Below are 23,753 nucleotides of genomic sequence, written 5' to 3'. Positions count from 1 at the left end.
GATCAGGCCCTAATTTGCCCCGTGTGGGCTCCTGATCACTCGGCCAAACCCTCAGATCCCCCTCAGACCCCCTTCCGATCACCTCCCCAGTGCATTGATTGCATCTATTTTCCCCTCTAACCGCCCCCTGAGACACCCATCAATCACCTCCTGTCACCCCCCTAGCACTCCTATCCATCAGATCAGGCCCAATACATCCTGTCATCTAAGAGGCCACCCTGCTTATGACCGATTCCACAAAATTTGCCCCCTCATAGACCACCTGTCATCAAAATTTGCAGATGCTTATACCCCTGAACAGTCATTTTGAGAAATTTGGTTTCCAGACTACTCACAGTTTTGGGCCCGTAAAATGCCAGGGCAGTATAGGAACCCCACAAGTGACCCCATTTTAGAAAGAAGACACCCCAAGGTATTCTGTTAGGTGTATGATGGGTTCATAGAATATTTTATTTTTTGTCAAAAGTTAGCGGAAATTGGATTGTTATTGTTTTTTTCACAAAGTGTCATTTTTCACTAACTTGTGAGAAAAAATAAAATCTTCTATGAACTCACCATACCCCTAACGGAATACCTTGGGGTGTCTTCTTTCTAAAATGGGGTCACTTGTGGGGTTCCTATACTGCCCTGGCATTTTAGGGGCCCTAAACCGTGAGGAGTAGTCTAGAAAACAAATGCCTCAAAATGACCTGTGAATAGGACGTTGGGCCCCTTAGCGCACCTAGGCTGCAAAAAAGTGTCACACATGTGGTATCGCCATACTCAGGAGAAGTAGTATAATGTGTTTTGTGGTGTATTTTTACACATACCCATGCTGGGTGGGAGAAATCTCTCTGTAAATGGACAATTGTGTGTAAAACAAATAAAAAAATGTGTCATTTACAGAGATATTTCTCCCACCCAGCATGGTTATATGTAAAAATACACCACAAAACACATTATACTACTTCTTCTGAGTACGGCGATACCACATGTGTGACACTTTTTTGCAGCCTAACTGTGCTAAGGGGCCCAAAGTCCAATGAGTACCTTTAGGATTTCACAGGTCATTTTGAGACATTTGGGTTCAAGACTACTCCTCACGGTTTAGGGCCCCTAAAATGCCAGGGCAGTATAGGAACCCCACAAGTGACCCCATTTTAGAAAGAAGACACCCCAAGGTATTCTTTTAGGTGTATGATGAGTTCATAGAAGATTTTATTTTTTGTCACAAGTTAGCGGAAATTGATATGTATTGTTTTTTTTTTCACAAAGTGTCATTTTCCGCTAACTTGTGACAAAAAAAAAATCTTCTATGAACTCACCATACTCCTAACAGAATACCTTGGGGTGTCTTCTTTCTAAAATGGGGTCACTTGTGGGGTTCCTATACTGCCCTGGCATTTTAGGGGCCCTAAACCGTGAGGAGTAGTCTAGAATCCAAATGCCTCAAAATGACCTGTGAATAGGACGTTAGGCCCCTTAGCGCACCTAGGTTGCAAAAAAGTGTCACACATGTGGTATCGCCGTACTCAGAAGAAGTAGTATAATGTGTTTTGGGGTGTATTTTTATACATACCCATGCTGGGTGGGAGAAATCTCTCTGTAAATGGACAATTGTGTGTAAAAAAAATCAAATAATTGTCATTTACAGAGATATTTCTCCCACCCAGCATGGGTATGTGTAAAAATACACCCCAAAACACATTATACTACTTCTCCTGAGTACGGCGGTACCACATGTGTGGCACTTTTTTGCACCCTAAGTGCGCTAAGGGGCCCAAAGTCCAATGAGTACCTTTAGGATTTCACAGGTCATTTTGCCACATTTGGTTTCAAGACTACTCCTCACGGTTTAGGGCCCCTAAAATACCAGGGCAGTATAGGAACCCCACAAATGACTCCATTTTAGAAAGAAGACACCCCAAGGTATTCCGTTAGGAGAATGGCGAGTTCATAGAAGATTTTATTTTTTGTCACAAGTTAGCGGAAAATGACACTTTGTGAAAAAAAAACAATTAAAATCAATTTCCGCTAACTTGTGACAAAAAAAAAAAATCTTCTATGAACTCACCATACATCTAACGGAATACCTTGGGGTGTCTTCTTTCTAAAATGGGGTAATTTGTGGGGTTCCTATACTGTCCTGGCATTTTAGGGGCCCTAAACCGTGAGGAGTAGTCTTGAAACGAAATTTCTCAAAATGACCTGTGAAATCCTAAAGGTACTCATTGGACTTTGGGCCCCTTAGCGCAGTTAGGGTGCAAAAAAGTGCCACACATGTGGTATCGCCGTACTCAGGAGAAGTAGTATAATGTGTTTTGGGGTGTATTTTTCCACATACCCATGCTGAGTGGGAGAAATATCTCTATAAATAGACAATTGTGTGTAAAAAAAATAAAAAAATTGTCATTTACGGAGATATTTCTCCCACCCAGCATGTGTATGTGTAAAAATACACCCCAAAACACATTATACTACTTTTCCTGAGTACGGCAATACCACATGTGTGGCACTTTTTTGCGGCCTAACTGCGCTAAGGGGCCCAAAGTCCAATGAGCATCTTTAGGCTTTACAGGGGTGCTTACAATTAGGCACCCCCCAAATGCCAGGACAGTAAACACACCCCACAAATGACCCCATTCTGGAAAGTAGACACTTCAAGGTATTCAGAGAGGAGCATAGTGAGTCTGTGGCAGATTTCATTTTTTTTTGTCGCAAGTTAGAAGAAATGGAAACTTTTTTTTTTTTTTTTTGTCACAAACTGTCATTTTCCGCTAACTTGTGACAAAAAATAAAATCTTCTATGAACTCACCATGCCTCTCACTGAATACTTTGGGATGTCTTCTTTCCAAAATGGGGTCATTTGGGGGGTATTTGTACTATCCTGGAATTTTAGCCCCTCATGAAACATGACAGGTGCGCAGAAAAGTCAGAGATGCTTGAAAATGGGAAAATTCACTTTTGGCACCATAGTTTGTAAACGCTATAACTTTTACCCAATCCAATAAATATACACTGAATGTTTTTTTTTTTATCAAAGACATGTAGCAGAATAACTTTCGCGCTCAAATGTATAGGAAATTTTACTTTATTTGAAAAATGTCAGCACAGAAAGTTAAAAAAGTCATTTTTTTGACAAAATTCATGTCTTTTTTGATGAATATAATAAAAAGTAAAACTCGCAGCAGCAATCAAATAGCATCAAAAGAAAGCTGTATTAGTGACAAGAAAAGGAGGTAAAATTCATTTAGGTGGTAGGTTGTATGACCGAGCAATAAACCGTGAAAGCTGCAGTGGTCTGAATGGAGAAAAAGGCTCTGGTCCTTAAGGGGCGAAAAGACTGTGGTCCTGAAGTGGTTAAACTAATTCTGTTATATCAAACTTGTTAGCAACATGACAAACAGAAATTCATAGGCTCAGCCAGGTCATTACCACAATATGACATAAAATAAGTTAGCATACAAAGATCATCTCCGTACAGAGCACAGCACATAATCATTATTTGACCAGATGTGCACTCTTCAACACAGGGATCTTGATTAAAATCAATATTTTGCATTAAAATGCCATTTCTGGTCTACAATCCCAAATCTTTTAGAGTATGGTTCTAGGAATTTGACATCCTTGCTTCACTGAGCATTTCTCTGTGAAACGTGCTCTAATTAACTTCTTTCTTATTTCCCACTGGAGAACATGTGATTCTTGTAAAAATCATTGGCTGGTGAATATTGCATCTTATGACAGTTGCAGTTAATGATAGCTAAACATAGCAACAATCTACACTGCCAGCCATCATGTGCTGCTTGTAATCTGGAGATTTTATCTGTGGTTATTGTGACAACATGAAAACAATGTCAGCGTTTGTGAAACAAAGCACAGTAACAAAAGTTCTATTAAAACTCCTCTATATAGAAAAACCTCAATCTGTTCTTAAGGCCCTTCAGTATTGATATGCAAAACATTCTCCCACGTTATTTGGTTTTAAATTATACCTGTCTATTTGGATTAGAAAGAAATGTATCCTAAACTAATAAATCAACAATTAAACAAAAAAACTCAAAATGCTGTTTTTCAGTATTGTCTGTAAATGTCATCTCCTTCTTTTTACCCAGAAGTAGACTTGTTCAATGTACACTATACTGCTCCCAACACTGCATAAAGAATAACTACAGACCCCCCCCCCCCCTCCATTCCTGTATTATATTTAGTGCATCAGTATGTTAGGTCAAGTACTTACAGAGAGCAAGTGGAGGCCATTAAAAAAAAAAGTACTATTCACATACTCATCCTCTGACATGGAACTCTACTCAACAGTTTTTCTTTTTAATATTTACATAATGTTAAAAAAGGGTATGCGTCTGTCAAGTTATTTCTTAGGTTTGCATCTTTATTGAAGAGATTTCCCCTCATTTCCAGTTCCAGAAACATAATTTAAAGAGAAAAGAATGAGGGAAAGCAAAAACAGAACATAAAGTGAAAAGAAATATCTCATCAGAAAGGAGAAGTTTAACTTCTGAGAATTGACTCAGAGGTGCTCAGAGCTAACTACACATTTTTGATCCCGAAGGCACTTGAATTTGACCTGATGAAGCGGTTTGTATCCGTGAAATGCGTTGTCTGATGTGCATACTAAAACTTGTTACACTTAACAAAAAAAATTAGCATTCTTGAACCCAGACATCATTAAGGTAAGAATTTCTTACCTGTTCACCAGACTACTGATACCTTGGGCACCTCCTACCTTCCCTTATTATAAATAGTATCCTCCTTAAGAGGAGTTTACTCAGTCTTGGATCTCAATTCAAGTAAAAGACGAATTTTTTTATTTTTGAAACTGCGACCACTACATTTTCTTCTGAAAAAGACCGAGTGAGGGCGGTACTTCCGCACATGCACATAACGGTAGTTGCCTGGTTTGCAACCCACACTTGTGAGTATATTTATACCTCAATATATACTATTCCATCTGACCAGACGATACTGCGTGATATTGGTCTCCCGGTGTCCCTGTGTCTTTTTTCTTTTTTCTTTAACTTCTGAGAACTGTCACCAGAAAAGGTTTCCCAACTTAAAGCCCCGTCTACACCATAAGAGGTTGTAGCGATCCGGCGGCTCGATTAGCCGCTGGATCGCCTCCTGCGCGTACCCGCCGCGTCCCCGCTGCGTCCCCGCTCGGCGCGCGTGCGCCGCATTCGATTCCCCGCTTGTGCCCGCTCGTCCCCGCCGGCGCCGCTTATCTTCTGCTCGATTCCCTGCCATTGTCCCCTAGCGGGGAGCGAGCAGGGAATCGGCGGAAGCAAGATCCGTCCTGTCGGATCTTATCAATCGAGCCGCATCAGCGGCTCGATTGATAAGGATCATCGGAGCCTCATCTACCCGTCTAGATGAGGCTTAAAGGAGACACGAGGTGACAGATTTATAGTTTTACTTACCTTGGGCTTCTTCCAGCCCATAGAGGTCTCTATGGTTCCTTGCTGCAGTTCTGTCTTCCTCCACGGTCCCGCTGTCAGCCCCGTTGTGTCAGCCCCATTTTGCACAGAAACTGTAAACCCGGTGGGTTGGTGATCACTACGGGGCTGACAACGGGACCCTGGAGGAAGAGTGGAACTGCAGCGAAGGACCAGAGAGACTACTAGGGACTGGATGAAGCCCCAGGTAAGTAAAGCTATATATGCATATGTCACCTCAGGTATCCTTTAAAGCACACCTGAAGTGAGAGGAAAATGGAGGCTGACATTTATTTCCTTTTAAACAATACAAAATGCCTGGCTACCCTGCTGATCCTCTGTCTCTTTAGCCATAGACCCTGCACATGGCTGCAGATCAGGTGGTCTAACAGCAATGTGACTGGATTAGCCTCATGCTTTTTTCGATGTATCGTTCAGACACTACTGCAACCAAAGAGTTCAGCAGGACTGCCATACAACTGGTATTGTTTAAAAGGAAATAAATATGGCAGTTGTTATATCCCTCTCAGTTCAGGTGTACTTTAAGAATTATCGTTCATCCGTTTTACCTGTTTCATTGTTATTGACAGCCATACAAATTCATGACCATTCTCTGTCCCAACTGTCCTAGGCACATGAAATAAGGTGAACTCTCTCATACACAGGTAGCAGTGAGACCTTTGTATGGGTTTTAACCCTCTATCTACCGCATCTAACACAAAACAAAAAATGTTGCATGCACCCTTTAGGTTTGCTTGCAATTAAAGCCTATAAATGAGATCCTAATAATTTCAAGATGATGCATTTTCTTGCATATTTACCGTATATACTCACATGCAAGCCGAATTTTTGACCACAAAAAAAGTGGCCCAAAAGTGGGGGTCTCGGCTTCTATGCGAGCCACCTTCTTTTGCAGTGTGCAGACTGACCTGTGCGTGAGCCCCCGAGTGCTGAGCTGATGAAATCAGCATGCAGCAGTGTAATCAGCATGAGCGGGCTTTGCGGGATCACTGTGACTGTCCTGCAGAGGGTTGGAGCAGAGTACAGCCTTCATGCTGTGAGTGGTCTGCAGAGTATTGGAGTGAAGTGGAGCTTGCAAGGACACCGGAGCAAGTGGATTTAGGCCTCGATTCATCAACACTTAGCAAATTTGTTAACAACAGTTTGGTAAAATACCGAATTTGTTAACTTCATTTCAGGATTCATCAAAGTTATCTACAGCTGTTAGCGAACATTCGGTAACGATTCGGTAACGATTCGCTAAAACGGAATAAAGTGCAATTCATGAAAAAGAAAGTGGGCGTGGTTTAGCGTTACATTTAGGATTAGTTATCTCCTTCACTGCTCTGTCGTTATTCCTGTCAGATCATTGCTGACAGAGAAGATGGAGCCATTTGAAGTGGTTATGTATCAGCTGAGAGTGATTCAAAGGTGCAGAAGGGCAAGAATAAGGTCTAGAACCATATAAATTTGTAAGAGAATAGATTTATTTGCTATAACACGACATCTGCATTTCTCTTGAATCATCTTGTAAGAGAACACAGGCAGTGTCAGGGTTAACTAATTTGCTAGCTGCACTATAATTTTTTTAGAAAAGGCTCCTATCAAATTGTGGGATTGTCCCAACCACTTTCAGAATCCTGGTCCAGGTGTAAAGCCCTATTCAGAATGTTGCTACGTAGTGCTCAAAGGACTGCCTTTTACCCACAATTCCATGGGAATCTCATGGCCTTGTGTTAAAGTACCACTGTAAAATGGAAATATCGACACGTTACCGAATGGTTACCGAATTGTTATCAAATTCACACCGAATGAGGAAAAACCTTGATGAATACAACTAGAAATCGCTAAACTTCGAATTCGGTAATTTAACAAACTGGAAAAAGTTATCTCAAAGAGAATGATGAATCGAAGCCTTAGTCCCTGCATTCATTGGATGGAGCGGGCGCCGGTAGAGAGACGGAAGACATGGCGATCACGTCAGTGTAAGAAGCCTGTGTATTCTTTCTTTGTGTCGCATCTCTATTACACCCTCTAGCGGCATCTTGCAATGATAATGCTGACATCACCGCTGCGTCCTCAGTCTCCCCTCCGCGCCATCCAATGCAGGGACTGAATCAGCTTGCTCCGCTGTCCTTACAAGCTCCGCTTTGCTCAGATACTCTGCAGACCACTCACAGCATGATGGCTGTACTCTGCTCTCACACTCTGCAGGCCAGTCACAGGATGAAGGCTGAAGGCTCTCCTCTTTAGGCCAGTCACAGCACATGTACACCTCTAATCGAATTTTACTATGGAGTGTTCTGCCACGGTATGCCAATCAACTTTCACTTTTAAACTTGCTCCAAGACAGCAAGTGCATTAGGAAATGAGAGAATGAAGTGTTTTGAACAAGACTGCTAATGGACAGTTTTGGTTTTGTAGCTTCTGTACTTATTGTATGATAAAGTATTTTAAAAGGAAAGTTCAGTTTAGTTGTGGATTGGAGTATTATCACTTCTTAATTGTGGCATGAAAAGCTATTGATTGAAGACTACCTTAAATAATACCAAGGTGATATAAAAAGAAGCTGGATTGTCATTTGGCCAATACTAGGGGCACATCTTGCTATGGGGGGGCTACTGCATTTTCTACCCTCGGCTTATATGCGAGTCAATCATTTTTTCCTGGTTTAGAAGGTAAAAGTTGGGTGGTCGGCTTATATGCAGGTCGGCTTGTATGCGAGTATATACGGTATGCAGAATTAAACTGGATCAATCAGATCCATTTCCAAGCTGCCTAAATGTGCTACAACTTGGAATTATTATCGTCTTTTTGATCATACCTATTTTAGCCAATACATTTGAAAAGAAATTCTGGCAGGGTCTGGTTCGTCCTGCTCCAGCTCTATTCTTAACCATGCTAGTGGCATTCTCAATACACTTGTAAACAAAGTTAAGAACACATCAAGCCAACCTACATGTTTTGTTGATTTTCTAAGTGAAAAGAAGAACCAATATCTGCAGGGAACAAACCTAAATATGTCGTGTTTATGCAAATTTTAACACAGTTACTATTTATTTGCTAAATTTAACAGATTTAAAAAAAATGTGAGAACTGGCATATGCATCGGGAACTGTGCTAAATCAGTACTTAGTAACACCCACTGTGGCAGAACTAACAGCCTCCAAATATAGTTGTATCCAGCTAGCAAGCTTTCAGTTCCTGATTTACTAATTATTCCCACTATTTTCGCCAGAACGCCTCAAGTTCAGAAACATAGGAAGTTTAAAAAAAGTATGGGAACTTTAAAAAAAGGTGAAATTCTGGTTTATAACATTACAGGACATTGCAGGTTTGGGAAAGGAATGCTTCTATTTAAAATCAGTAGAAACTGAAGGCAACATTTCTGATCTGAAAGATTGGAAAAGTCTATTTCATTCTTTAGTGAATATTCCCCAGTATGAAAGCAGAGATTTGAAAATAAACATAGCTTTCCCCATGAACAATACGCTTATTATTATTTTTTTTTTTATAAGAGATTTTTTATTGAAGATTTTAAACATACAAACATCTCCCAAAAAGGAGCATAGACAAACAAAAACAAAACATAAAAATTAACCATAGTGGGTTACATTCCAGAGTCAGTTAATTGACTAAAATTGACAGCTTCATGATTAATCAATGAATGAGTGCATATAAATCTGACATCAGTGCATAGTTGAGGAAAATACAAGTACATGTAGCATAGTAGGCAAAGTTTGATTCAAGGGACAACAAGCAGAGAACTCCTAGTATATAATAGATCTGAGTAGATTGGCGTTTATAGGGCGGTATCCTGGACTGAGACAGTGATATCTAGGTTGGGAATGGTTGTGTCTGAGGAGTCGACCCATTTAGACCAGATTTTGTCAAATTTACGGGGTTGATGTCTTGACTGATATGTTAATTTATAGAGGGGTAAAGCTTGATTTACCAGTCTCTTCCAGTCATGCAGGCTAGGCACCCTATTATGTTTCCATTGTAGAACCAGAGATTTTCTTACATAGTAAAACAGAATCTGAATAAGTGTGGCTTCTCTACGACTACATGGTATGTCTGTCAGTACACCTAGCATACAAGTTTTAAAATTAAAGACTTCTGGTAGGTCTAAGGTGTCTCGGAGAAAGTGGGCTACCAACTTCCAGTAGCTATTTACCTGCGGACAAAACCAGACACAGTGGAGGAAATCTGCCTGTCCCTGCCTGCATTTAAAGCAAAGGCCGTTGTGTAAGGGGCTCATTTTACTGAGGCGTGCTGGAGACACGTAGGCCTGGTGGAACCATTTCAGGTTAATTAGTTTGTCATGCGCAGCAATAACCGACTTATGGTAAGATTCTTCAAAAACCACCCAGTCCTCCTTGCTAAAATCAGTTCCTGTGCCCGACCATCGCATCCGGACAGATACAACTTTAGGTGTGTTACGGGATGTCAGTACAAAGTTATAGTACCTAGATATTTGCTTAGTTCTGTCCTTTTGTAGAAGTAGAGATTCCACTCCTGAGGGTACTAGATCGACATTGTATAGACCAGTCTGGGCACTTATTGCATGTCGGAGTTGAAAATACCTGAACTGGGCTTGTCTAGGTATGCCAAATTCCTCACGGAATTGTAAAAAATTCTTAAAAATACCATCGGAAAAAAGCTGGTGCAGGTATTTAATACCATACTTTGTCCAGAAGCAAGGGTCAGGCACACTGAGGAGTTCTGGGAGGTTCTGATTATGCCACAGAGGCGAGCTAGGAGAGATTGGGTCCAGGGGCTCGTTCAGAAGCTTACGAGTGGTCTTATAGATTTTAATTGTGTTCTGGATAAGTGAGGTACCCGCGCCCAAATTTGGAATAGAATATCTATAGATGGCTCCACACAGTGCTTCATAAGAGCTAGCTACGTCTGCCTCAAGTGCCAGCGAGGAGTCCTGTCTGTGGTCACTAATCCAATAACTGATAGGTATGAGTTGTGTTGCCAAATAGTATAGAAAAAAATTGGGTACCGCAAGGCCTCCCTGGGAGGTCGGCAGTTGCAAGGTAGATAGAGCAATTCTAGGGACGGAGTTTGACCATATAAAAGACACAACTATCGAGTCAATGTGTTTAAAGACCGCCCGTGGAATCACGTCTGGAGCCATCTGCAAAAGATATAAAAGTTTAGGGGCAACTATCATTTTAACAATGCATACTCTACCGCATAGATTAAGTGGCAAAGATATCCATTTTTTAAGTCGGGCCTCAATAGAATCCAGGGTTGGTTGCATGTTAGCTGCAAAGAAGGTATTTAAAGGGCGCTGCACCCAAATTCCCAGATATTTGAATTTATCAGTGATTTGTAGGTGGGATCTAGGAGTAATTATTTGGTGGTCAAAGGTGTCTAAGGGGAAAAGAGCTGACTTGGACCAGTTTATTGTCAAACCGGACATGGATCCGAATTTGTCATAAATGTCTAGCACGGCATCCAGGGACGACGCTTATTATTATTAGTTAATCATGCTGCTGAAACCGGTGCAGGCAACGATTTAGGGAATGCACAGATCTGCTAATTCTCTGATATGTTCAGCAATCCACACTTTCAAACAGTATGGTCTTATTTTGACCCCTTACTAGTTTACTTAATGCGATTGTGCTGAAGCGCTGGCTCCACTTTCCTGCTTCATACCGTCTGTATAGAATACTGGATACACCCGATTTTATTATCTACAACTGACCAAACACAAACATCTTATAGATACCTAGTCATGCAAAGCTATTAACTGCTGTAATTATCAGGCAGGGGAATTCTTGGCCTATTACTACTGAATTTCTCTACATCACATGATTAAGGACAATAGATATGATTAAGGATCTTATCGGTCCAAACATGTTAGCTATTGATAGCTATTGCTATTCCCCTTTGGATATGTCCAACAACTGTGACTCACTTGAGACAAGTGCGGATCAATCTTTATACAATCCTTGTCACATGATTCAGGATGAGAGTGAGTACAGTTTTGTGAGAAGCAAAGCTGTACATGCTCCTGTTCAAGGAGGGCCTGCAACAAATGAGGATTCATTTATCTGGATGATTCCCTCTTGCTGTGGCACTCCCCACTGCACTACATCCTTCTGACACTTCCTGCTTTACAGCTGGAAATTCCTCTGTGGAACAGGAAGTGTCAGTAGGATAAAGCTCAGTGTGGAGCACACAGCAAGAGGACTTCATTCAGATAAATTAACCCTCTCTGTGGTGGACCCCTCCACGGACATGAATGGGTACAGTTTTGTTTCATTCCTACACATGCTATACAAATGACCACAATACCTATATTGCTGGTAAATTAAAGTTCATATGTCTGTATATCCATACTTTTGTTATGTGTGTGTTCTAAAGAAACCTGACTAGCATGTCGCAACAACCTGGCTCCTGACCACTCAGAACAATGAAAGTGAAAATTGAATATAAACTGCTTTGCTTTCGGCAATTACCATTTCTATTTGGGTAATGAAGGGTGTCAGTGTACTTGTAAGTAACTTATCCTAATATTGTTCGGGGTGGTGGTGGTGGTGGGGAAGGGGGCGGGGGGGGGGGCGTCAGCTCTCACAATTTCACAAAAGTTTTAGGGGTTTCTATAGGTATTGACAGAGTGGATTTTAAATACTTTCACTGACATTTAAGTGTGCTTAAAATACATTTGTTACTTTAAAAAGTCTGGTAGACTTCTGCTGCAAAAATGACAACCCCCCCTCCCCCTCAAAAAAAAAACAAGTGGCTAACAACAAGAAAGAGATAAAGAAAAAAACCATACAAAATGTGAAAAAGGAAAATACAAACGAAGAAAGCACTTTTCAGAAAAGATGATGAAATTAAAGAAATCAAAATAGCATCCAATTCCACAATATAAAATAACACTTTCTAAGCATAATAATTGTAATGCAATAAAGAGGCAATTTTCATGCTGTACAGTAAATTGAATAAAGCGTGTGTTCATGTCTAACTTCAGGTGAGTTGCTGGAAAAAATGTGATCACTTTTATTAGATTCAACTAAAGGTATCTGAAATAGAAGGAGTTATGTTAAGAATAACAACTCTCTTTGTTAATCACCTCTTGCATGTCTAAATTCTTCATATCATTTAAACAACAGCAAAATAACAGCTAACACAAAGCAATTATTTGACTTAAGATCTATTTGTATTGATTAGCACAGGAAAAAAAAATAACTGTACACAATGCATTATAAGATCACTCTGAGCAGATATTGACGTGGACATAATTTTCTTTACAAAACCTTGCATATATTGACCTATTTGCATGCTTAATCCATGATGAGCACAGTTTATAAAGAGTATTGATTACTAATCTATAAGTCATACTGTAGTTAAGTATGTGTAACAATTTAAAAGCAGAGCATTATGTATTCACTGCACTAAAGTAAGTCTGTGTTAAAATCTACATAATTCAAATCATAGGTAAAAATGCATTCCAGGCAATCTTATCCTCATCTCTGCTATACTCTTTGAATACACAAAGCCACAAAGAGCCCTGATCAGTTTCTCTACATCTGGCATTCAATCTACAGACTGTATCCACATCCTGTATGCCCCACCAGGAATAACCCACCCTCTGCATTAAAGAAAAGGCAAGGAGTGTGGCAGCTTATTCACTGGCTTAAGGTGGCCATACATCAGGCAACTTGGTGGCTGATCAACCATATGATTCGATTATTATAATCAACATTGTGACCAATTTCGGGCCAAAATTGGTCACATGTATTGATTGGACATGCTGCAAGATGTAGAGCCGACATGCTCGATTGGGTGTGCGGCAGTAACGGCGGGCGATATCAGGACGAGCAAGCTGGATGTAAATAATGACTCTGCCACTGCCCTGAGAAAACTGTTTAGGGGGAAAACAATTAAGAATGCAAATATAATTAACGAACAGGACTTACTGTTAATTTTAGAGGCTGCTTTAAAAGTAATCTTACATCTTAAACGACAGATGAATGTTAAGGCAAAATCGGATAAAGACCTTTCTCATAAACTTTCCTTTAATAGATAAAAACTAATTATGCAGAATAGCTATGATCTAAAATGAGGCCAAAATAGTTAGCTGACATCCTGCTTTGACTCACCGTTTGACTTTTCACTGTCTGCAGGTTTCATCTGAATAGGATGATGCATCTGGAATAAAAGGAGTAAATAAAGGACATTAATTTCTAGTGGAACTTGTTTGATGGATGTATTTTTTAACGAAATGATCTAACTATAAATTGATATATATCATGCAACCATGATTGGCCAAGAGGTCATGTTTTCCCGCACTCTGTATATTCATACAGATGCCAAATATCCATGAGCTTTTGGTGCAAAAGAGTCAGAGCTGCAAGTGCAAATGATATCAGTACTAGATGAAGCATTTTATCAATATACGGAGCAGGAGTGACATGCTTGTATTTTAGAACCATGCTAAAATCAGTGATGATGAACATAGAAATGAATTATTTGTATGTAGAACAGAGGCGCCAGCAGGATAAAAGTCAATAAAAATTTTAAAAATTGCTTGGAGGAAGTGGTGGGCTTGCCTCCCAAAAGCAGACAGGAGATCCTGTCTTCATATAAATCAATACATTTATTATACGATACCCCAAAAACAGTGCAACGCGTTTTGCAGGCCCAGCCCGCTTCATCAGCCAATAAAAGTGGGGACAGAATTTTGTCAATAGCAGGTGTAGCGCCTCGGTCTAGATCGCTCGTTACTTTTTTCTTCTATTTAATTTCATTTCATATATCATTGATTTTACTATACGTATATTGGGCTCTCGGTTTTTTCTATTTTATAGAAATGAATTAGGATCTTTTTAAGTATTAGTACACTAGCTCTTTAGGGCTTTCTTGAATCACGCCCAAGCTCTAGACCTCAACCATAATCACTGATACTTGATAAACCCTTTTTGTAATCCTGGTCTAAATAAAAGTGATGTGAAACCCAACAGTTATTGAAGCCTATCTGTTATCCATCCCTTTACTTTTTGCTACTCATTACAGTTTCTTCAATGTAAAAATAAAAAGGCATAAAAGGTATATCTCTTCTTAAATTTAGGTAAATGGTTATATTTGCATACAAATCATTTTAAAGGGAACCTAAACTGAGAAGGATTTGGATTTTTCCTTTTAAAATAATACCAGTTGCCAAACTCTCCTGTGTCTATAATACTTTTTGCTACAGCCTCTCAACAAGCATGCAGATCAGATGCTCTGACTGAAGTCAGACTGGATTAGCTGCATGCTTGTTTCAGGTGTGTGATTCAGCCACTGCTGCAAGCAAAGAGATCAGCAGGGCTGACAAGCAACTGGTATTGTTCAAAAAGGAAACATCCATATCCCTCTCAGTTAAGGTTCCCTTTAAGTGTGACTTCAATATGTTGTGCTTTTACTAGAGCAAAGCAAAGCAAAAACTGGAAAATCATTTCAAAGAACAGTTATGTCATCTTCAAACAAAAGGTTATTAAAACATGTTCCCTTTCTTACATCTAAAAAGCAAGACTACAGTTTGTGGTGCATCACTTCTGGGCAGAGGAAGGATCCATGCAAATAAACATGCCTGGCTTACAAGGGAATATAGAAGTAACAGCCCCAGCAGATCTTCTAACCCTAGTTCATGCCTTCCTCACATTACAGCTGGAATATTGCAATGCTCTCTATATAGTCCTTCCAAATAAAGGCCTACACTGCTTGCAATTAGTGCAGGATGCCACTGCAAGACACTTCAGCCAACCCCACCATTGCCACATAACACCAATCCTTCACTCACTCCCCTGGCTACCAATAAAAAGAAGAATCTTTTTCAAGACTGGTCTATTAACCAAACTGAGTCCTAAGTGTCCAAACTGAAAAGCCACCTATTTAGTCTGGCATTCACAAACACTTGACTATATCCTCTGTAACCCAGTCTACCCAGACATATCTATGTAATTTCAGTCGTATGGGAGAAAAGCACTTTACAAATGTTTTTGTATTCTATATTGATTTGTATGGTTATGCCTTTTGTCCTTGAGTCGTCCATCATTGTTTTAATTTTTGAATATGTGGAAGTGATAACCTCTAATTTAAATTTTTTAAATCAAAAACTGCACCATTCCCTCATCGTTTCAATAATATTTAGTTCTCAGAAACCACCCTAAAAATCTATTCCTTAACCAAGTCAATGTAAATATAACTATAGCAACGCTTTTATTAACAGTAAAACATTGCAAAATGTGAAATTAATACATACACAAACAGAAAAAGAAGCAGTGGGAAAAAAAGTATCCTGGCTCTGAGTCCCATGTTACTTTTTCTTCTATTTAATTTCATTTCATATATCATTGATTTTACTATATGTATATTTTTAATAATACATACATTGAAAGGGCTGCAGCACACAACAGGAGGCTCTTGGTCAGCATTAATCCAAGCGCTTATGCTCATTGACTGGGCCAAAGTGTCCCAAATACACCGAGTCCTACTCTAACTGTGCAAAAATGCTAGTTCTTCCTGCAGCTTTCTAATGGGAACAATGCCAAACTGCAGCTTTCTAATGAGAACAATGCCAAAGTTGGAAAGTGAGGTGTCTTAAACTTCATTTTATTCCCATTTAGTTGACTCTTGGGCTTGTGGAATTATTCCCATTAGAAAGCAGAAGAAAGAACCTAGTATTTTTGCACAGTTAGAGTAGGACTCACCATAATCAGGACATTTGGATGCAGTTGATGAGCTTAAGCATTTGTACTAATGCTGTAAAGCGTGACCAAGATATGAAGGGCTGCAGCACATGACAGGAAAAAACAGTGACAGTGTTTTGTTTCCCTGTCGTGTGCTGCAGCCCTTTGTATTTATGTATTTTTCATGTGGGGATTGGGGATCTCCATTGCTGCATGCATACACTGCAGAAAATGTAGTTTATGCTGCTCACCCCCGGCATTGTGCATTACTTTTAATAATATACATTAGTAAATGTCTTTTTATTATTATGTTGACCTCAATGAGCAAAGTTAAAGATAGGAGCTACATTTTTAGAGTGGAAGTTTTGGTAACCTCCAGTTATCTTCTGTTTTAAGAAGATAATGCTATACTTTCAAAAGTCTCAACATTAACTATTTGCTAGATATATTTGCTCGTCCTCCTATTAACCTCCTTTGTGGTAACCGCGAGTCAGGCTCGGAGTAAAAGTAAAAAGTTGCTTGGTGTGGTATTCCCGGGCAGGTGAGTCTGTGCAGGGGCTGCTGCAGATCTCGCTGCAGTGTGTATTTTTCCTGCTTTTAGGGTCTAAAAGCACATGATAAAATTGCACCGCTTTTAGACCCTAAAATCGGGAAAGAATCATATCACCAGGGAGGTTTCAATTGCAACTCATTGGTCTGTTGGGTTGTAACTTCCATTGTTCATGTTTAATTTCCCTGCTAACACTGTGAAACTGTTTTTGTTATTCTTTCGGAAGCTTTTTCAGAAACTGAAGGTGTCCCCTGAGGCCTACTGACTACTCATTAGTAATTGGGTCTACTGTAACCATATCTGATCACTATTGCATTTTCTCAATGTAAGTTCTGGTAGCTTGATCCCACTTGTCCTCAACCCATCGCTCTTCATAGAGAAGCATGTGTTGTGCAGTGTTTGTACAGGAAAATTATTGTTTTGGACAACCATTATCAAAAATGTACTTTCAACTTGAAGCGTTATTTGGGCAAAATGCTGGGGTGCAGACCATCTTTGCAGAAAACAGCTGCAGATGAGTTTACTGTACTGCAGCTATATGCAAACATTTCCTAATGGGAACAAAATGAACAATACAATATATTGCCTGTTTAGTTCTAAGATTACTGAATTTCAGCAGACAAAGGGAATTAGTTCAGCACTTTGTACACTAAACAAGTTCAGATCAAGTTAGCAAAAAAGCAAAAAAGGATGCAGAGCTACAATACAGTGGAATATATAGTAGAAAATTACATTCTGCTTCATAAGTATAAACGATGCTTTAAATACAATCACAACAATTGTATATTTCCCATCAGCAATAGATTTCAACAGTGACTGTCATCCAACAAGAATATGAAAGCTTGTTTTCTTATTCTGTTCTTGACAAAATCATGTGAGCAGTCACTCTGTAAATAGGCTTGTGTTTCTCATACATAAACATGTTTGAGGTTTTATTTTGCCTCTCAGATGTATTCACTATTTTGCACCTGGGTGCTTCAAAATAGGGACATTTGTTCTGTGTATGTGTGCGCGCGCAACCACACACACACACACACACACACGCACGCACGCACACACACACACACACACACACACCTATCTTTCCTTCATCTTCTCTCTCCATGCACATCTCAATTATAGATTCTTTTTTTCCTCTCCAATCTTTAAATATTTTATAGCCTGTGAACTGTCATGCCTGCAGTCACAGAGGGTTAGCATCTGGCTGTGTTACATTATGTGATTCCTTGATGCTCTACAACCTATTCCACTCACATCAATTCCTTAATATGTTTTAGGCCAAAAGATAACCGTGTATCAAATAACAAGTATTTCAGGTAAAAATCCCTTGTGCTAAGAGAATTTATTAGAGACACACAATAAGAAAACCCAAAAAATCTGATTTTTTTAAAAAATAAATGTTTAGCAACATTTCAGTTTGTGTAAGTATATATGTTTGCCGAACAGAAGCATTGTTTAATTAAAACAGTAGTAACTTCAAAGATTCAGCACACTTTGAAGTCTAATACAGCTCTGATAAAAAGCTTAATGTTTTGTTTACTTACAAATGTGGACAAAATATGATAAAATGTGTGCATTATTTAGAAACTCATTGCTATTGCCAACAAATGTGGTAGTTACTTTGCAAAAATGTACCCAACCTCACTTGTTACAGTACATGCAGTGCGACAATCAAAATGTCCACCGTAAAATCTGTAGCAACCAATCAGATTCTGTCTTCTGACTTTAGCTGCTAGGAGTTAGCATTTAAATTTGACTTTGTTGCACTAAATGACTATATCTAGAAAAAATGATTGTCTTCCCTTATCAATGTAACATTTTTGCAACAAACCCTTTGGAAGTAAAATCACTGTTCTAAATTGATTAAAAGGAATCTTTAATCCAAAAGGGATCCTGAAGTGAGAGGAATATGGAGGCTGCCATCTTCGTTCTCTAATAAGCAAGGCCAGTTACCTGACTTCTGTGCTGATGCTCTGCCTGTAATACTCTACGTCACCGGCCCAGAATGAGTATGCTGATCAGATGATTTGACTCTGGTCTGACTCCACTGTCTGTGATTCCAACAACTAAAATTAAAGTCTCAACATGCCAGGCAACTGGCATTGTTTATCAGGGAACACAGACAACTAAAATCAAAGTCTCAACATGCCAGGCAACTGGCATTGTTTATCAGGGAACACAGACAACTAAAATCAAAGTCTCAACATGCCAGACAACTGGCATTGTTTATCTGGGAACACAGATGGCATCCATGTTCCTCTCCGTTCAAGGTCCCTCTAAGGGCTTGTGTACAAGAGCACTGAATTTTATCTCAGATATGAAGCATGTTTCAAATCTAAGTATATTAATTTCTGCATGCATTTATAGCACTATGTGGGGTTGTATAGAAAGGCCATTTCCTCCAGATGAGCTGTCATTTTAATTTGAATTTTAACGACAGTTTGTTTTGCATAATCAAACACATTTGAAAATGCAGTCAAAGGGTGTGTGTATGCAGTTTTGAGTTCAGTTAACTTTCTGATTTCACTTGATCACAAACTGACAAAAATGTATGTGTACCCCTGGAAAAAGCAAGGAGACTGCAGAAAACTGTAGTTGATCTGCCGTCTACCTACACTGAAACTAATGTTAAACCAAAACCCATCAGTTATACCCCTCAATGAAAAATGCTGAAAAAACCCTTGCAAAATAGAACTTGTGGATGGTGTGCAAGCAAATGCAAAACTATGCATCCAATTGCAAATTAACCTAAAAAAACCTGTCCACTCTTACTCATAAAAACAAAATATGTTCTAAAGTTTTGCATTTTGCATGCTGAAGACAGTCAAAGTAAAGCAAATAGTAAAACACTCTAGCTTTGATGACTAGTCACTAAATCTTCCTAAAGTGTTCTCCCATGTAAATGTGATAATGGTAAAACTGTTTCATTGAGTACATAGGATGAGAAAGAACAATCAAAAATGAAGGGCAACTAGCAAACTTTGTTGCCCTGATTTCTTTAACTTTTTCTCCCGAGTTTTCTCACTGGACATGTTTTCTTATCTTTGTAATATGATTTCAGAAAAACATGCTAAATGACAGCCTGGTTTGGCATTTGTATGCTTAGTATTGTCTTGAAAAACGGTAATAACATCTGTTAAAAATTGTAGGAAAAACTTACACACATCAGGGCCAATCCCCTGACTCTCTGTGATGCTCAATGATTTGGCACTGAACAAAGGCAGCTACCAATACACTTAGTAAGCTCAGTGAAGGTGTGATGGTCCAAAGAATTTACAAAAGTACTATAGGCCAACAAATCTTTTACAAATTGGATTCCTATAACTACGGTATACACATCTCTGCATATACCACTCAGCACTGGCTGTAATACAGGGAAGGCAGCAAGGGTTACCAGGAAATTTCGCAAACCTTCCCTTGCAAACTGCCTGTATAAAGTGAATGAGCACAATCAGGATTTAAGTGGACTTGTCGCGAAAATAAAATATTAAATAGAATTGCTTATTATTATTATTTTACAATATTCATTTATAAATTACTAGCTGATGGCCCGGTGTTGCCGGAATATGTATTTAGATAGCAGTAGGAGGCGCCCTTGTAGTAATGTTTGCACTTATGCGTATCTATAACAGTAAATGTATATGAAGTCGATCGCCTACCTTAAGAATGGACACTCCACTCGGTAGGATGAATTTGAACGATTCATGAATACTCTGGGCGCCAAGAGTATTCATCAATTGCTACAGCACTATATTGACCTGATGAAGCGGTTTGTTCCGCGAAACGCGTTGTCCTAGGTGCTTATTATCATTAAATCGTTCAAATTCATCCTACCGAGTGGAGTGTCCATTCTTAAGGTAGGCGATCGACTTCATATACATTTACTGTTATAGATACGCATAAGTGCAAACATTACTACAAGGGCGCCTCCTACTGCTATCTAACCTTGAGTTTAACATCCCACGCTGTGGGAGTGTTATTTTCTGCCACAACCCGTGGCAGGAACCTTTTTTTCGAAGGAGCTGCGACCACAAACCATAAAGACCGAGTGGAGACGGGCTTTCTCCACCTGCGTACACGAGTGGTTGCCTCTTCAAGCAACCTACACTTGTGAGTAGCTTTCTTTTTATATCTTGATCGTATCGCAAGGATAATACACTATAGGGGCTCCCGGTGTCTCTGTGGTTTTTTTCGTTTTTTTGTGTTACACAGTAGGAATATGTATTTGGCTGGTGTTGGCTGTGCCCACTTTTTCTAACCCTAACGCACAATTACTCAATGACCTAGTTTGTGAGCTTTGCCGTCTTTGGCATCAATAATTTTCATTAAAATGAAACAAATCTGATTGGCTGTGGCTCCAGCCCCTTTTCTGAATTTGAAACCCAGTCACCCAATGACCAACTGTGCCAGGTTTGAGGCTTGGGCCATTCACAGTGCAAGAATAGCAGCAATTAAATATTCCCCTTGAAAATCAATAGGTGAATTTTGATTGGCTTTAGTAGGCTCCACCCACTTTTCTGATTATTAATTCTAGTCACCCAGTTACCAACTGTGCATAGTTTGAGAGCCCTGCCATTAATAGTGTAAGAATGGCTGCAGTTTACCTTTTCCCAGGGAAATTTGTATTTGTCTCCGCCCACTTTTTGGTTATGGGCATAAAAAGTACTGTATATGTTATTCCAGGTAATGTACTATGTGTGTGCCAAATTGCATTCAAATCTGTTCAGCCATTGTTGTGTGATTGAGTAACAAACATCCAAACATTCAAACATCCAAACTTTCACATTTATAATATTAGCAAGATTTAGTCAGTGTTTACCTAAAATCCTCCCTCTGGGAGGTTGGGATACCTATCAAAATACAGCAATATGTAGATATAGAAAGTGTTTCTGATGATGAAACCACAACAATTACCATAAAAGTGGGCATCCAGAGTAATTTACTGCATTCTACTATTATGCCACTACAGTGCATCTTTAAGTTCACATTCATATTTGTTCTCATCTTTAGCAATAAATAATTTCATGGCTGATATAGGAAATGTGCGACTTAGTCACTGCTAGCTACAATATGCACAGTGCTAACACATAATTAATAGGTAATAGCAGAAATGTAAAAAATGGTAATGGTAGAAAAGAAGAAATCCTGTCATTTTACTATTATTATCTGTAATGCCAATTCTCAGGTGAAACCAGGTATGTAACAATCTACTTCTGAAAAAAGAGCTAAGAAAGGGTTTCAAGCTGCGTGGAATTCTGTCTGGGAATTGTGAGTCTGTCCGCAGTGATTACTTCATCGTTTCTGTCAGATTGCTCTAATTGGCTGTCAAATGACATTGCACAATTCCATTTGTGACTCCATCTTATCTGTGCTGCAACATCTGAGGTGGAAATGAAGGCAGACAAAGTAAAAATTAATAATTATGTCCTTACATAATACTCAAATGTCTCCACTCTACAGCTGACAATGGGAATGCTATGCTGCCTGTCACTGATCATTTGGAATACAGAAAGAAAAAAAAAAGAAAAAAAGGATAATACCAACCTCAAGCTTTCAAATGATAAAAGTCAATGGTATTTTCCCTTCATACGCTGTCACACAGTTGTAATCTGTGGGAGGGGAGTGATAGGAGTGAGGAGGGGGGGGGGGGTGTAACTGTGGGTAGGGTACACAATGGCATCACATAGGAGATATATTGGAGTTTAGATTAAATTAAGATTAGAGTTCCTAATTTCACCACAAGATGGAGACATAGGAATTATCGGATTGAATTACATCTAGGAATAACATATGCACTTTACTTGATCATTTTATATTATTTTTATATAATTTATATTAATGTAACCTAGCAATGGTATCAATATGGATTACTGTAAGTAATGATGTAAAACAGCAATGTCCGCCTGAGTATGGGCTTCTGCCTAACGACGGAATAGCAAGTACCGCAGTACAGCGGTATCTAATTTGTCGAAGCCCACATCTATGGGCTGGAAATCCAATCACAGCCTGGAGGAGGGGTCTATTAGCATAAAGGGACGTTGACGCGCTGGTGACGTCAGCCCTTGATGAGACCGATTGGTCGAAACGCGTAGGGCGGAGCCACGTCCAGCGAGTCTGACGTCACCATACCGGAATTGTACTGAGAGCTCGGAGAGGGAGTTTCAAGCGCCGCTTAAGCAGCTGGTTCGCCGCGGAGGGACGGGGAGTCGGGACGCCGCTCATCCATCTACTCAGGTGCCGGGCAGACCTTGCTGTTAAGGCTTTGATATGCTAGATTCCAAGAAAGCATTATGTGAGTGCGCATTGGTGCGCGGGCATTGTGGCTAAAACTTTTAAACAGGATTACACTATTGTGTTTTTATGTGTTTTATTGAGGATGTTTTACATTAAAGAAAAGATGAAGATTTAAGAAAGAAAGTGCCTTGTGGTATTTATACAAACGCTAGACCCACCTGTTGTTTGAAGTGGCAAAGATCCGGTGAGCAGATTCAGAGAAGGAGTGTGTGGGCACGTGTGTTGCACTTTGATCACTGAAACACGGGTGGTGTGAATATGGATAAACAGAGTCACGCTATGTGCTATTTTGTGTTGTTATAGGATTTGGAGAGCGCAGTCCAGCAATTGTATTGATATCACACAGTTGTATAGGTGAACTTAATGTTAAAGTACCATTTTAAAAAAAAGAAAAGAAAACCAAAACTTTCTAAAGTCCAACTCTGTTATGTCCACTGTGAAGGATGTGTGAATGCATTACACTTAGGGGTGTACCTTTAGGGAAGCATCCCCTGCAATCGCAGGAGGACCCAAATACTAACAGTGGGGGCGCTCCAAATACTAACCTTCCCTTTCTCTGATACAGGGGACGTTAGTTCAGATCAGGGGTTTTTGTGGCTACACTTGTTATGCGTGTGAAGATCACGATGGCCACACTTGTTTTATGACGCTTGTGAGATGGTCAGAAGGCTGTGAAGGGTTCCAAGGGGAGCCAAGGGAAGGGATGTGAGCATTGGTGGGGCCCCATGAACGTTTTACTGGGGAGGGAGGGGCTCATGAATTGTAGTTCTGTCACTGTTTAGCATGAT

At 39.6% G+C, this 23,753-nt stretch overlaps 1 protein-coding gene across 19 annotated transcripts in view; it reads right to left on the bottom strand.

Moving 5' to 3' along the window:
* CELF2 (CUGBP Elav-like family member 2) overlaps positions 1–23,753 on the bottom strand; it is a 688,411-nt gene that overhangs the window by 199,578 nt on the left and 465,080 nt on the right. For all 19 annotated transcript variants that reach the window (XM_068276071.1, XM_068276070.1, XM_068276073.1 and 16 more), the window contains exon 4: positions 13,554–13,602. In XM_068276071.1, the coding sequence (XP_068132172.1) occupies positions 13,554–13,602 (49 nt within the window). The remainder of the gene's footprint in view (positions 1–13,553; positions 13,603–23,753) is intronic.

Source organism: Hyperolius riggenbachi, chromosome 3, assembly GCF_040937935.1.
Source record: "Hyperolius riggenbachi isolate aHypRig1 chromosome 3, aHypRig1.pri, whole genome shotgun sequence".
Classification (NCBI taxonomy): Eukaryota; Metazoa; Chordata; class Amphibia; order Anura; family Hyperoliidae; genus Hyperolius; species Hyperolius riggenbachi.
The sequence above is the reverse complement of the archived record's forward strand: the minus strand, read 5'-3'. Positions and strand labels throughout refer to the sequence as shown.